At 34.1% G+C, this 14731-nt stretch overlaps 1 protein-coding gene and 1 long non-coding RNA gene across 5 annotated transcripts in view; one reads left to right on the forward strand and one right to left on the reverse strand.

The window, feature by feature from the left end:
• Positions 1–14731, reverse strand: part of LOC138943001 (uncharacterized) — a 130395-nt gene that overhangs the window by 110009 nt on the left and 5655 nt on the right. The window lies entirely within an intron of this gene.
• The window catches only part of Hr4 (Hormone receptor 4), a 70024-nt gene that overhangs the window by 33293 nt on the left and 22000 nt on the right, over positions 1–14731 (forward strand). For 2 of the 4 annotated variants that reach the window (XM_070313514.1, XM_070313513.1), the window contains exons 2-3: positions 1207–1311; positions 12942–13949. In XM_070313514.1, coding sequence (XP_070169615.1) covers positions 1212–1311; positions 12942–13949 — 1108 coding nt within the window. In that variant the 5' untranslated portion in view covers positions 1207–1211. Of the gene's footprint in view, positions 1–1206; positions 1312–6740; positions 7338–12941; positions 13950–14731 lie in introns of those variants that run through there. The other 2 variants (XM_070313512.1, XM_070313511.1) reach the window with 1 other exon arrangement.

Below are 14731 nucleotides of genomic sequence, written 5' to 3' on the forward strand. Positions count from 1 at the left end.
TAACAATTAATTGTCCATGTATATGTCCTCTGGAAATCCAAAAGACATCCAATATAATAGACAGGGCAAATATATCCACTGGATATTTATAGGACATTAATACTTATTATAATACTTAAGATTTCTAAATTATATTAAATAGCCGACACAACTAAAAATAATTATGTATGCATATTAAATTTTTATAAATATATTTATAATAATAGCTTAAAATATCCTATAAATGTCCTGAACCGTCCTGGACATATTCAGGATGATTCTGAGGATGTTTTGTGCTGTCTGGGTAATTATTCCATTACGTTACAATGTATGATGCGACACGCTACGATACGATACGATACATTGTATTTCAAGAACCTTATAAAACAAAAGCGTCTCGCGATACATGCATCGCCGCGCAAATGGCGATCCAATTGTACGTTATTGCCGACTAAAGGAAGGTTAATGGCGAACTATGCGTTCGCCGTAATCGCCCGCGTGCGTTCGTACACGAGTACTTTCACGTCGCGAACCGATCTCCTCGCAATAGTCGCTAACTATTCGCTTATATGCGCGCGAGATGGATCTCGACCTAGAGGAGAAGTGCATCAGAAACACGAAAGGTACAACAGAAATTTTCGCGAAATGCAAATTTTGTATACTCGTATATTTATCAGGGCGAAGAATCAACAAAGTTCAACTGATGAAATTTGAGGTAGATTAATATTCTTGTCATCATTACATAACATGAGACTCGCAAATATTTATGAGATATTAGATACAAGCAGAAATATAGAAAAGCTATATTTTCTAAATTGTTAGTTTATCCGCGATGAAGAATTGAATTATATTTAAGATTTGTAAACAATATTAGGAAGGAATAAATTTTTTATTTCATCCTTTGATACATGTGTATTCAATTTTTTGATACATGTGTATATACGAAAGATAAAATTAGATTTATCTCCTAAATGCACATGCGATCAATGAAGGTTAAATTGGAGATTGAGAATCTAATATTGATAAAAATAAACGTAAAGACAATTTTTATACGCGGTATTTGAAATATAACTTTTATCGAAATATAAATTTATTCAGATTTAATGCTGATTTTAATATGTTTTCAAAGACAGGATTACTCATAAATAAGTAATGCAACTTTGTGATTACGTAATAATTTTCACTTAGTAAACGCTGATATTAATCCTTGCCATTTTCTCGTTTCAGGAATTATGACCCTTCCGAGCAGCCCGTGTGAGATAGACAACATGAGCTTGTTTCAAGATCTCAAGTTGAAAAGGAGAAAGGTCGACTCCCGATGTAGTAGCGACGGTAAGAATGTCTCGGCGATATATCGCAATAACGGATCATATAAAAGAATCGAATCATATAAAATTAACATATAGCGTGTTTATCACGGAGAGTATCAAATGTAAAAAGTTTTTCCCCATAGAATGCCTCGTTTTTTTAACTATTTTTTTCCACATATTTGCAACGTATGTCGCAACGTCTTATTATATATTAATATATTATTAATATTTTATTTAAACTTGCTGTATTCGCGTCCTTTTGAAATCAAGTGTCTCGATAGCAATTAGGGTTGCACGAGACCCAAGACAAGACAATATTGTACTGGTCTTGAAAATTTTAATCTTGTCTCGGTCTTGAGAAGATTTTTCTATCAAAGATCTTGTCTTGTCTTGTCTCGCCTTGATTCTTATTAACAGTTTTTATTTAACATTAAATTATTTGTCAGCTTGATAAAAAACAGAAAATTGTAAGTATATCTGATTTCTTCTGTTATCCGAAGCGCCGAGCACGATTTTCGTTTGTTCTTTACCGCGTATGCTCGCGTCTCGATTGTGCGAACGCAGTCTAAAAACGAAAACCAAGTTCTTCCGCTGAACATGCAAACATTTCCGAAAGTGATAATGAAAGTTCGGAAGTAAGTGCAGTTAAACAATGCGCATAGAAAACTTATTTTAAGTACGAAACAAGAAACAATGAAAAAATCGGCGTATGTTTATTACGTCGAAAAGAAAATGTGACTAAAGAAATAAAAATGAAAAATAGTGTAACACTACTGGATTAAAAAAAACATTTGGAGAAAGATCATAAAAAAGCATATGAAGATTTATTTGGATTAAAAGCAATGAAAAATAAAATATTGTCAGAAAAACAAAAAACGATAGCTATATTTTTAAACGTAAGTATTAAACTTTATAAATTAAGTAATATAAAGTAATTAATTTGCGCTATTTTTATGTCACATTAAAGTGTGTAATGATAATGATGCGCAGACTCTTTAAATTTAAAGTTTTTAAAGTTTTTAAATTTATAAATGTTTTTATTTACTAACAATAAATAAAATCTTTTGTCTTTCTCGCCTATTTCCATATTAATTAAAATCTCCGTTCGGAGATCGGGAACAATTAGATAACTTTTTTTAAAAACCAAGACTTCTCGATAAGATCAAGAATCTTGATAATTTGTTTTGGTATTGTCTTGATAATTAATTTAAAATCTTGTCTCGATCTTGTCTTGAAATTCAAGACAAGATCAAGACAAGACCAAAACTGGTCTTGGTATCTCGTGTAACCCTAATAGCAACTGCTCAAAAAAAGAAACATACAAATACGCAAAGACGTAGAAATCAAGATTGTTTAGCGTTGAGATATAATGCCTAGAATCTAGATTTGATTCTAATGGTTGACGTAATCGCGTCAGAAAGGATCATATATCATTGTCAAGCAAATTATGATGCACTGATCGATCTATTCATATTGAGATTACTCGGAATAAGTTATAAAACTGACCGAGCGTAACGATTATTTACCACCCGGTAATGGAGGAACAACGTTCAATTTACGCATAATAATGATGATTTTTATAACTCACAGCAAATGAGAAATCGTTCTAATTATAGACGCAATTAATCTTCTTCATTTTACGAAGCATGTAAAAAGTATGACTTCACTATTATTGATAAATGTGTATATAAAAAGATCGTTATTTTTTAGTGGTATCTTTTTATGTATAATAAGCGATTATACTATTTTTTACACATTTCTAAGTGTATTTTTACTTTCTGTCTAAATCAGATTTATCTCTAAATTATTACATAATATAATTATATTTATATAGTTAATTTCATTTTCGACAAATAACGTGACTGATATATTTTTTTCTAAAAATCAAATTTAAGTTCGCGATTCACATAATCGATCCATTGAACGATTCATCGTATCTTTTGCAAAATAATTTCTCAACAGTTTGTATTTTATTTATTAGCCAAGATTTACACTATACCCAGACAGCACAAGGATGTCTTTAGGACGTCCAAAGGGCATCCAGGACATACATGTAGGATATCCTCCGGATATCCCATTGTAATCCTCAGATCTCCTCTGGATGTCCTGAGGAAGAGCAAATGATAGCCGTACATTAATCTCTGGAGAATCCAGGGAGATCCTGTGGAACATCCTAAGGATTTTTATAGGATATGTTAGGGATATTTTTCGTATGTTTCAAGGAGCAAATTTTAAAATTTAAATATAAATTAAAATTATGTTTTGTTATTTACTGCCAATATTAAAAATCTAATATTAAAAATAGTTCACCGTTCTTTAATATTTGAGGCTTTCGTGCTGTACATGAATATTTTAGGTTTGGCTCCCGGGTTTGAGTTGTGTATAATATTTTCTAAACAATCCAATATCTGAATTCCCTATGTTGGCATTGCATCAGAAATTGAACTGATAGAAAATAATTACATTTGTAATTTTCTGTCAGTTGCTCTTTGCAAGCTTAAATAATTCGCATGACCAAATCTCAAATACGAGTTCGCGTGTCGCATAGCGGTAAACAAACGAACTAGCGGTTGAATACTATTGTTTGTAAAGTTTTTGGAATGTTGCGAACAGTAAAACATTTCTCATTAAATATTAAATAAATAATAATTTTGGATATATGAAAATGTGCGCATCAAATTCAATTATTAATATTAAACGAAATTAATATTAACAATTAATTGTACATGTATATGTCCTCTGGAAATCCAAAAAACATCCAATATAATAGACAGGGCAAATATATCCTACAGACATGCAGGGGTTATTCACTGGACATGCATTTATAGGACATTAATACTTATTATAATACTTAAGATTTCTAAATTATATTAAATAGCCGACACAACTAAAAATAATTATGTATGCATAATTAATTTTTATAAATATATTTATAATAATATCTTAAAATATCCTACAAATGTCCTGAACTGTCCTGGACATATTCAGGATGATCCTGAGGATGTTTTGTGCTGTCTGGGTATTTATTCTTATATTCAATCTTTTATACTGCTCATTATTGTATATCCTGCACATTTATATTACGCGATTACGTCATATCGAATGCATACGACGTATTGGAATAACACTATATGGAGTCAAAAATTAACTCGCGCACGTGGAATTAATATTACATTCATACACATAGGCCACATATACATCTCATACTATATCAGAATAAAATATCTTGAGAATAGCTCGATGCAAAGCACTTATTGTTAGTATCGTAAGAATAATTTTAATAATAAAAACATCATAAATAATCACTTTATATTTTAACTTATTTAAAATTACCATTAGATTAAAAAATTTCTTTATTTTTAACGAATTCTTGAATATGATTCCATTTTTTTTTTTTTAAGGTTTCTTAATCTCCATTTATAGGGAGAAAAAAAAGAAATCTAATTTACATCGCGTTACCTTCTATCAATATATATAATTTTCCTCGAACGGCAGAAATGGCTCAATGTCCAACCCTTCGTTCGCACATTCATCTCGGCCATTCACCATTCATTTCATTCAGTCTCCCGATTTCCCGTGCTGCGCGCGCGCTTATCTCGCGTGTTACTCGTTCGTTCTTTCTTTCTCTCCATCTCTCTCTCTCTCTCTTTCTTCCTTTCAGTAAATTTTTTTATTTCCACCCCTTCGTACGATTACAACAACGCGTTACGTCGTGATGCAGCAGGCGGTATTACACGCTCGTCTTCTTATTGTGTCTTCATGGCAGCTTTCGCGAATGATCGACGGAAAATGGAAACGGGAGGGTTGTCGACGGGAGGGCAGAGGTTGAAACGTGGGTGACGCGACGACGGAATCGCCAGCTAGCTCAGGGAAGTCAAGTACGAAGCGAGACAGAGTGATAGAGGAGAGGGAGACCGGAAGAGAGAAGGGGGGGCTTGGGATGGTTGCTGCCGGCGGTGCAGGGTTGAATATCAACCCACGCGGTCGTCCCGGACGTGCACCGGTGTTAGTTCGGTTTCGCCTGAACTCGCGTAACCACGCGGTCGTGTGTCGCGCGCTCGGGGTGCTCGCGGGAAAACGCGCGAAAAACCGACGCGTCCGTTCCGAGAGAAAGAGGAAAGTGAGACGGCGCCGAACGAGCTGACGAGTTGACGACCACGCGGTGAATCGCGTCGGCCGATCGCGACGGACATCGTCGACGTTGATGCCGTGGTAAAAATCGCGCGCACGTCACGTTACATGTTGCCGCGGCCACTGCACACGGGCTGCATCGATTTTTCGACGCGCTCGCACAAACACGACCGATACCAATGACCCTCGACCTATGGCCGGTTTAAAGGTCAGAGACTGCCGTTGGCCGCGAATCGAGAGAGCCCGCGTCGACGATCTACAGTGTTATCGAACCTGGCGAGAACGCGCGTAGAGAGAGAGAGAGAGAGAGAAACGCTGAACCACTTTTTCAACGTGGATTTTGACGATACGCGAATCGAGAGGCATGTGCATTGCGCCGACAGCACACGTTCCGGTTTTTTCGAGGAGAACGTACGCTCCGGCACCCTCCGATCCTACGATCCGCGATCTCGCGGAATCATTGATCTTTCTTAGCCGCCGCCGCCACCATCACACGTGTACGTCACAGTTCAACGAATGTACGACGCAATTATCCAGGCGATGTCGACGCCATCGCGAGCGGCGCTCGTGGATATCGAGAGACGATCAATTTATTGGGAACGCCAATTTCTCTTTCTTTGTTCGCCTGATTGATATAGGTCAATCGATATCTATGAAGATTCATCGACATGACAGATTGGAATAATCTATTTTTTCACTCGATTCACGATAGAAATATATTTCTTGTGATGGAATAGCAAAAAAACTAATTGCGAGAATACAATTTAATTCTCGCAATGGATGAAACAGATTAATATATATAATTTAACAACAAGATAATATATATATAATCTGTAAAAAAAACTTGGCGATTAATAGAAGGATGATATTAAGTATACTAGAAAGACGAGATTTTTGAGAAGAGAGATGGCTGATCAAAGCAACGTTATATCACTTAATCGGAAACGTGTGATTTTTGGCATCGTGAACGAAAAGTAGTGACATTCCCGCTTTTTTTTTTTTTTTTTGCTTTTTTTAGTCAGAGGGCCTATCGAAGAATTTAAGAACAAAAAACATTTATACTTTGTACGGAAAAAAACTTTGACTAAAATTATAAAGGATATACGACGATGAACGATTACATTGTAATTTAAGTTTGCAAAATCAGTCAATCGAGACTTTTGTCTCGATAATTTTTACGTCAACCTACTGAATGTACAATGTCGGTTAGACATTTCAAGACTGACGTATTTTTCCAGATATTGATATCAAATTTTAAATAAACAAGAAACAAAGATAGAAGAAAGAGAAACATATCATCTAAAAATCAGATTCTATTCTCGTGCCAGTTTTGATTGACAATTAAAAAATGATAGAAGAAGATCATTTTACACGAATTTAAAATGATCTACCCCTAACATATCTTTATTCGTATTAAAAAAAAAAAAAAAAAAAATGAAACGACAAATGCAACGATTTCTACGATATCGAAGACCATCTGTCAAAAGAATAAAATAATATTGTACAATCAAGGAGAAAAGCGGAAAGAGGAGATAATATAATGTTAAAAAGTTCTTGCTATAATATTTTCTTATAAACATCGAATTTAATTATATTAGTCACAGTAAAGATCTACAAAATTATTTAAAAAAATGTTTCCCTTGGGAAGTAACGTTTCCATCGCCACTAATCTCGATTGGAACCGACAAGATTGGAATTCACCAAGTATGGATCCAACAGCTTTCCACAGGATGCAGAGAAGCAGCTTTCTGCCCTACTTATCTGCGTATCATCCCTACAATAACTTCTCGATAGAATCTTATCAGAGTTATTTTCGCTTCCAGCACTACATCAGATCGCAATTCAGAGCCGATTCTTATTCTACCTTTAATTATTACAAGTGTTTGGATACGAAGAATTTGTACGCGTCGCTCTTCGGTAAACATTTACTACTATTATATTTATTTGTAAGCAATATTATGTTACGTTAATAATTTATAGAGTATCTCTTTATATTTTCTCCTTATTCGTTTCATCTACAAAAAAAGTAGATGATAAAAATCCTAATCCTAATCCTTAATTCAATTTTTTCTTAACAAAGATATTACGGGAGAAATCCTATAATATATTATAATGTAATTTGCTCGAACTCTTTTTAATTTTTAAAACTTTTATATTATATATTTCTATAGTTGAATTTTTTAATAAATATAGTCTGATTTTTTTTTTTTATCTTTAAGGAATATGTTGCGATAAAATGCAATTCTTATATGCAAGTTTTAACATTGCATATCTTTATATTTAAAATAAACATAAAACATTTTTAAAAATAAATTTAAAATAAACAATTTCTATTAAGGAGTTAATTAATTTTGGATGTTTTGTTCTTATTTATATGCATCACGGACAATCCTTTATTGCTTATAATTCAGAATCTATTGGTGTTTCAATTTTCATTGGATAAGATTGATTGATTTCAAGTTAGTTAAGCAATTCAAGAATAAAAAAAAAAAATGGAAGGAACAGTGAAAGTAATGGCATGTCTTGTGCGTGACTCTCTATAATATATAATTATATTATTACATTACTAGGAACAATTTTTCGAATATTTTGAAAAATTTAGCTATCGATACAAAGGATCAATAATCTCATCACATCTCGCGATAGATGAACTTTGTTATTTTTAGCCCATCATTCTATGTTAGACTCACTAATATGTCATTCGTGCATCATCTGAAAGCATTGATATTTACAGCCGATCATCAGTACGATAAATGAATGCCATATGGCATATCCGATTAATATACATATAAATGGGAAATATAATTGCTCTCTACGAAATGTGAATGTGAAATATAATTGCTCTACGAAAGTGATGGACGTTAAACTTTTTTAATGACAAAGATGGATATTCGATTCTTCGATTCGGTAACGTATGCGTGATAATTCGCGATATCGGAACATTACGAGTCCGCGAGTGAATAATCCGCTCGACTAATACGCACGAGGATTGACTATTAATAGTTCGAAAACTGCTACCTAAGTATTCGCAATCACAGCTCGGCCTTGTCAACTGCATTCTTTCCTTGACCTACGCGAGTGGCCATAAGTTCCCATATTCTTTTCGCGACAAGCGAAAAACAATTCAAATAGTTATATTTCGTACGTTCTATAGTCTATAATTTTTTTCTCGATTTAAAGAGACAAAGATATATTCTACTTTAATATATAGAAATATTTTGCATTTCCTTTCAGTTTAAAGATTTTGTTACAGAAATAGATCGACCTAAAATTTAGATCTGTGAATGAAGCGATTTGAGAGAATACACGCACACGCATGAGATAATTATACTTTTGTTTATTATGTTTTAAATTTTTTTTTCATTTATACAGGGTGGTCCTCGTAACGGTCGCCACGATTTTTAAGGCATTTACAATAATCTGACATAAAAAAGTTTCAAACAAAAGTTGTGTGGTTTCAAGGGGACCATAAGATGGTGACAATGATTTGACCTTGGAAAATCATTTGAAGGTCATGTGAAGGTCAACTTTAAAATCTTAAATGGAAACCCCCATTTTTTATTTAGTATTCTTGTAGCTGACATCGAGAGAGCTTTCCAAAACACTATAATAAAGTATTTCTTTATTAAGTACTTTTTGAGTTATTTTATATTTTAATCTGACATATTTTGATATAAAAAATAAAATATTTCGTAAAATATTCAGTTTTCGATAATTTTACCGTAATACTTCTATGTACAGAATAATAAGACAAATTAATTAGTGCCAAAAAAAACAAATAATTGTTTAAAAAAATACATTGTAAATAATTTTCTTAAAAACAATTTTTTTTTTTATACTAATTGATTTGTCTCATTATTCTGTACATAGAAGTATTACGGTAAGATTATTAAAAACTAAATATTTTACGAGATATTTAATTTTTTATATCAAAATATATCAGATTAAAATATAAAATAACTCAAAAAGTACTTAATAAAAAAAATACTTTATTATAGTGTTTTGGAAAGCTCTCGATGTCAGCTACAAGAATACTAAATAAAAAATGGGGGTTTCCATTTAAGATTTTAAAGTTGACCTTCACATGACCTTCAAATGATTTTCCAAGGTCAAATCATTGTCACCATCTTATAGCCCCCTTGAAGCCACACAACTATTGTTTGAAACTTTTTTATGTCAGATTATTGTAAGTGCCTTAAAAATCGTGGCGACAGTTACGAGGACCACCCTGTGTATATATATATATATATCTTTTTTGGAAAAAACTCGTGATATGTGTGTTATATAATAATATACGAGTTACATAATCATAAAATTAATGCTCTCGTACACTATAAAATTTTATATTCTTATCTTATAGTCAGACATGGAATATTTTTTATTGGGTTAATTTCTCACACTGCGTGCTCTCGATACAAGATTACTCCACATTGCACACGTGCCATTTCGGTTTACCTTCTCACACCGCACGGGGTACGATGCAACGTTGAGAACGCGTCGAAAGCATACGGGCGCTTTAATGGTTCTCGCTCGACCCTCTCTTCTAACGCAATTACAACCTACCAACGTAAATTTCCCCATTATGAAACCCACAATGCTTTTTACAATAAAGCTTGTGTTAGGTAAAATCTCCTAATTTTTTGGAATTACCTTCTACACTAATGCACAGTTTTCGACTATTATTAAAAATATATATTGTATATAATTTTTGATATTTTTGATATTTATTAAAAAGTACAAAAACTTTTCTTTCATAATACGAGACATCTGAAAACTGCTTAGTATTTTCGGCAGATTAGTACTGTTAAAATAAAATAAAATAATATAAAATACACATAAATTGATAAAGAATAAAATATAAATACTTATCATTTCTTTATATCTGAAAAATTATATTTGAAAAATAACTTCTTGTCACAATCAGACATCAAACTTTTGTACTCTCTGTATATGTATATATTTTTTGTTATAATCCTATGTAATAAATTCATGCCGGATTTTCTTATCGTATGTTAATCATATTCATCTATCCAATCAACAATTGACATTTCGAACTTTACTCGCTAAAAGAATGAAACAATTAAGTCGTAAATAAATGTTCACAAAATAATGAGTGATTTAATTTTATTGATGTCATGGCGCGATTGTTCGGAGAAGATTACGATATGCCTTTAAAAGTCCATCAAACTTAAAGGAACTTAAAGGAATTCGAAGATCGACGAGAGATCGACTGCGTCTTGAGATAAGCATTAATTCCTTCACCTTCTTTCAGACAATACATTCTTGTGTAATATATCTGTATATCAGTAAAATATATATTTTTTTAAATCAAGCTAAAATCATATTAAGTAATTTGCGCATGAAAAAAATATTATAATATTATAATATAAAATTATAATAAAATTATAATTATAATAAATTCTAATATAAATAATTATAAAAGCATAAATAAATTATAATTATAAAAATAATAATGCGTTATAAGATTACAAATATTAAAAAAATATTAAAATATTTCATTAACATGTTTTTATTAATTTTAAATATTTAATATTTATAAAAAATATTTATATATTTTAATATTTTAATGTAAGTTAAATATTCGGAACGATTGTTTCCTAATTGAGGTTAGGTTAGGTTGATCATGCGCCCCCCGAATACTCTATTGTATCGCTAGAAGATAAAATGCGCTGGGTCAAACAACGTGTTTATCGCACGACCAACTTGAGGAGAATACGTCGAATTTATCACATTTCGCGTGTATCGGAATCTATTATGGGAAGAGCTATTTTTATTTAAAAAATCTATCGTATTTCGCGCATACAAAATGCTATATTATTGATACATCTCAGGATTGCGTAACGAGCAGTTGCTTATCGAGACCCGTATAATCAAACATAATACGTTTTAAGAGTTCGTCATTGTTCGTCTGTAATGTAATAGTAATTATATTGCGGCTGTCCACATTAAATTACTTTGTATACAAATGACTATTTAATTACTTAATTTTTTCTTCATTAATCTTTCATTTGTGGATTGCTAACAATAATACACACACACACACACACACACACACACACACACACACACACACACACACACACACACACACAGGGTGAGGCATCTAAGACAGGCCACCCAAATAACTCCCACAGTTTTGAAGGTAGGAGAAAATGTTTGAAATTAAAGTTGTATGGTATCGAGGGGGAAATCTTGTGGAAGTGAACTTTTTTTTTTTTTTTAGGTGGAGGCGCTTATAGGAGATTTGAAGGTCATCTTCATTTTTTTAAATGGAACCACCCTAATTTTTTTATACAAATTGATTCCTCGCAATATTTGGCACAAAAAATTATAAGGGTAAGATGGCCAAAAAGTGAATAGTTTACGAAATATTTTGTACTTTATATTATACCATACTAAATACTTACCTAAACTCAACATGTAGTATTAATGCATAAAGATTGAAATGTACAAGGTGATTGAATGTTTATTTACATTCTACGATCCGTATATAAGCGATAACACCAGAGAGGACACGAATGTAAACATGAATATTTTATAGTTTATGTAAAATTATATCAAAATAAAGTACAAAATATTTCGTAAACTATTCACTTTTTGGCCATCTTAGCCTTATAATTTTTTGTGCCACATATTGCGAGGAATCGATTTGTATAAAAAAAAATTAGGATGGTTCCATTTAAAAAAATGAAGATGACCTTCAAATCTCCTAAGCGCCTCCACCTAAACAAAAAAAGTTCGCTTCCACAAAATTTCCCCCTCGATATCATACAACTTTGATTTCAAACATTTTCTCCTATCTCCAAAACTGTAGGAGTTATTCGGGTGGCCTGTCTTAGATGCCTCACCCTGTATATATTGGGTTTAATGGAAAGTTCGTGCCGTTTTTCGCTAACGGATGAAGACCGAAAAAACGACACAAACTTTTCGTTCAATCCAATATAATCATACGTTATAAAAATATATATTAATAAATTTTTTTTTTAATTATCCTTCTATATTTTTTTTAAGTCTATATTTATTGTATTTTATACAATACATAAAAAATATAATGCAGCTAAAAAGAAGACGCTTATTATCATTAAGTTTTTAATTTTCTGAATAGCTGAGAGAATTGTACGGATTTATAATGCAGCAATATTATGTCGCATTTAAAATATTAATTCTAAAATTCGAATGTGGAATAAAAACTAAAGAAAAATATGTTTGAATTTGAATTTTCGTAATTTGAATTTGCAAATTTAAAAGAAAAATATTGGTATCATACGATTTTCATCAATAACACAAATTGCCTACAAAACAATGCAATTTAATTCTGATTTCATCGTTTTAGTGCATTCTTTCAGATTTTTATATTTATATGGAACAAAATCGACTAACATTCACACATTCTATCCTTGAGCGTATCCGAGAGTAGACCAAAAAAAAAAGAACGTCCCGCCACATTGCGGACTCTCTGCAGTTCGAATATAAATGTAAAACTGACGCCTTATTTCTCAGACTCCCCGGTATCCCTCGGATCAGCAGGCTCGCCGCAGGGGAACCAGCCGGCGGACGCACCTTCACCCATAAACTTTCCTGCTCCAGGGGAGAGCATGGCCGACACCTCGACCCTGTCGCCGGAAGCAAACATGCCGGGCTCGCCGGGCTGCCCCGTGGTCAGAGTGACGAGCGAGTACCTGCTGGGTAGTCCGAGTCCAGGGACGCCACGAGACTCTCTCCGTGGTACCAGCGGAGGCGGCTGCGGAGTCGGTGATGGCGGAAGTGGAAGAGGAAACGGACAGGAGTGTCGCGACACGACGTGCTCGACGGACCGCGCGTCGCCCGACTCGGTCTTCCCGGATGCCGGTCCGATAGTAAGCTTCAGGGTCGCCGATGAACAGCAACAGCATCACCAGCAACCGCAACAGCAGCACCAGCAACAACGCTCCGCCACACCCGCGCCGACCAGATCGTCATCCTACTCGCCGATCCAGACGGTCTCGTCGACCCCAATTGCCCAGGAGGCCTCCTCGAGGAGCGACAGCCCGGACAAGGGCGACTTGTCGTCCGTCCAGACCAAGCAAGAATCCGACAACTCGGTCTTTGACGGAGGTGGAGGTGGTAGCGGCGGCGGGGGCGGTCGCTCGGAAGCTTCCAATCAGCCAAGTCACCGGAATAGCCCGTCGTCTCAGTTCAATCCGAATCAGAGTGTCAGTCCTGGCACAATCGGGTCCGCTGGGTCGCACGGACCCGCGCAACAGCAGCAACAATCGCCACAGACTCCGCCGACACCGCCGAGGCCGCGCGCGCCCTCGGTACCACCGCATCTGCTGGTTCACCATCAATTTTGGTCGCAAAACACCTCCGGTGTACAGGGATTCGCCACGCAGAGGTTACTCAACGGTGTCATCAGCAGTGCCGTGAGCTACGGCGGACAGAACGCTACTACTGTCTCCACCAATTCCGGCGGCGGTACCAGCAGCACCAGCTGCATCACCACCGGCGCCACTACTACAGCGATTTCTTGTAAGTATTGTGATTAATTTATTTGTATTTTTTATTAAGTTGCCTCAAAATTACGAATCTCTTCTTCAATTGATTTCATGATAAATAATTGAAAATTGTTACATCATAGGATCATTTATAAAAAATATATATAATACCCAGACAGCACAAGGATGTCCTTAGGACGTCCAAAGGGCATCCAGGACATACATGTAGGATATCCTCAGGATATCCCATTGTAATCCTCAGATCTCCTCTGGATGTCCTGAGGAAGCGTTAATGATAGCCGTATATTAACCTCTGGAGAATCCAGGGAGATCCTGTGGAACATCCTAAGGATTTTTATAGGATATGTTAGGGATATTTTTCGTATGTTTCAAGGAGCAAATTTTAAAATTTCAATATAAATTAAAATTATGTTTTGTTATTTACTGCCAATATTAAAAATCTAATATTAAAAATAGTTCACCGTTCTTTAATATTTGAGGCTTTCGTGCTATACATGAATATTTTAGGTTTGGCTCTCGGGTTTGAGTAGTGTAATATTTTCTAAACAATCCAATATCTGAATTCCCTATGTTGGGATTGCATCAAAAATTGAACTGATAGAAAATAATTACATTTGTAATTTCCTGTCAGTTGCTCTTTGCAAGCTTTATATAATTCTCATGACCAAATCTCAAATACGAGTTCGCGTGTCGCATAGCGGTAAACCAACGAACTAGCGGTTGAATACTATTGTTTGTAAAATTTTTGGAATGTTGCGAACAGTAACATTTCTCATGAAATATTAAATAAATAAT

The sequence above is a fragment of the Polyergus mexicanus genome, unplaced genomic scaffold (genome assembly GCF_030449975.1).
Source record: "Polyergus mexicanus isolate NDT 795.1 unplaced genomic scaffold, iyPolMexi1.0 SCAF_24, whole genome shotgun sequence".
NCBI lineage: Eukaryota > Metazoa > Arthropoda > Insecta > Hymenoptera > Formicidae > Polyergus > Polyergus mexicanus.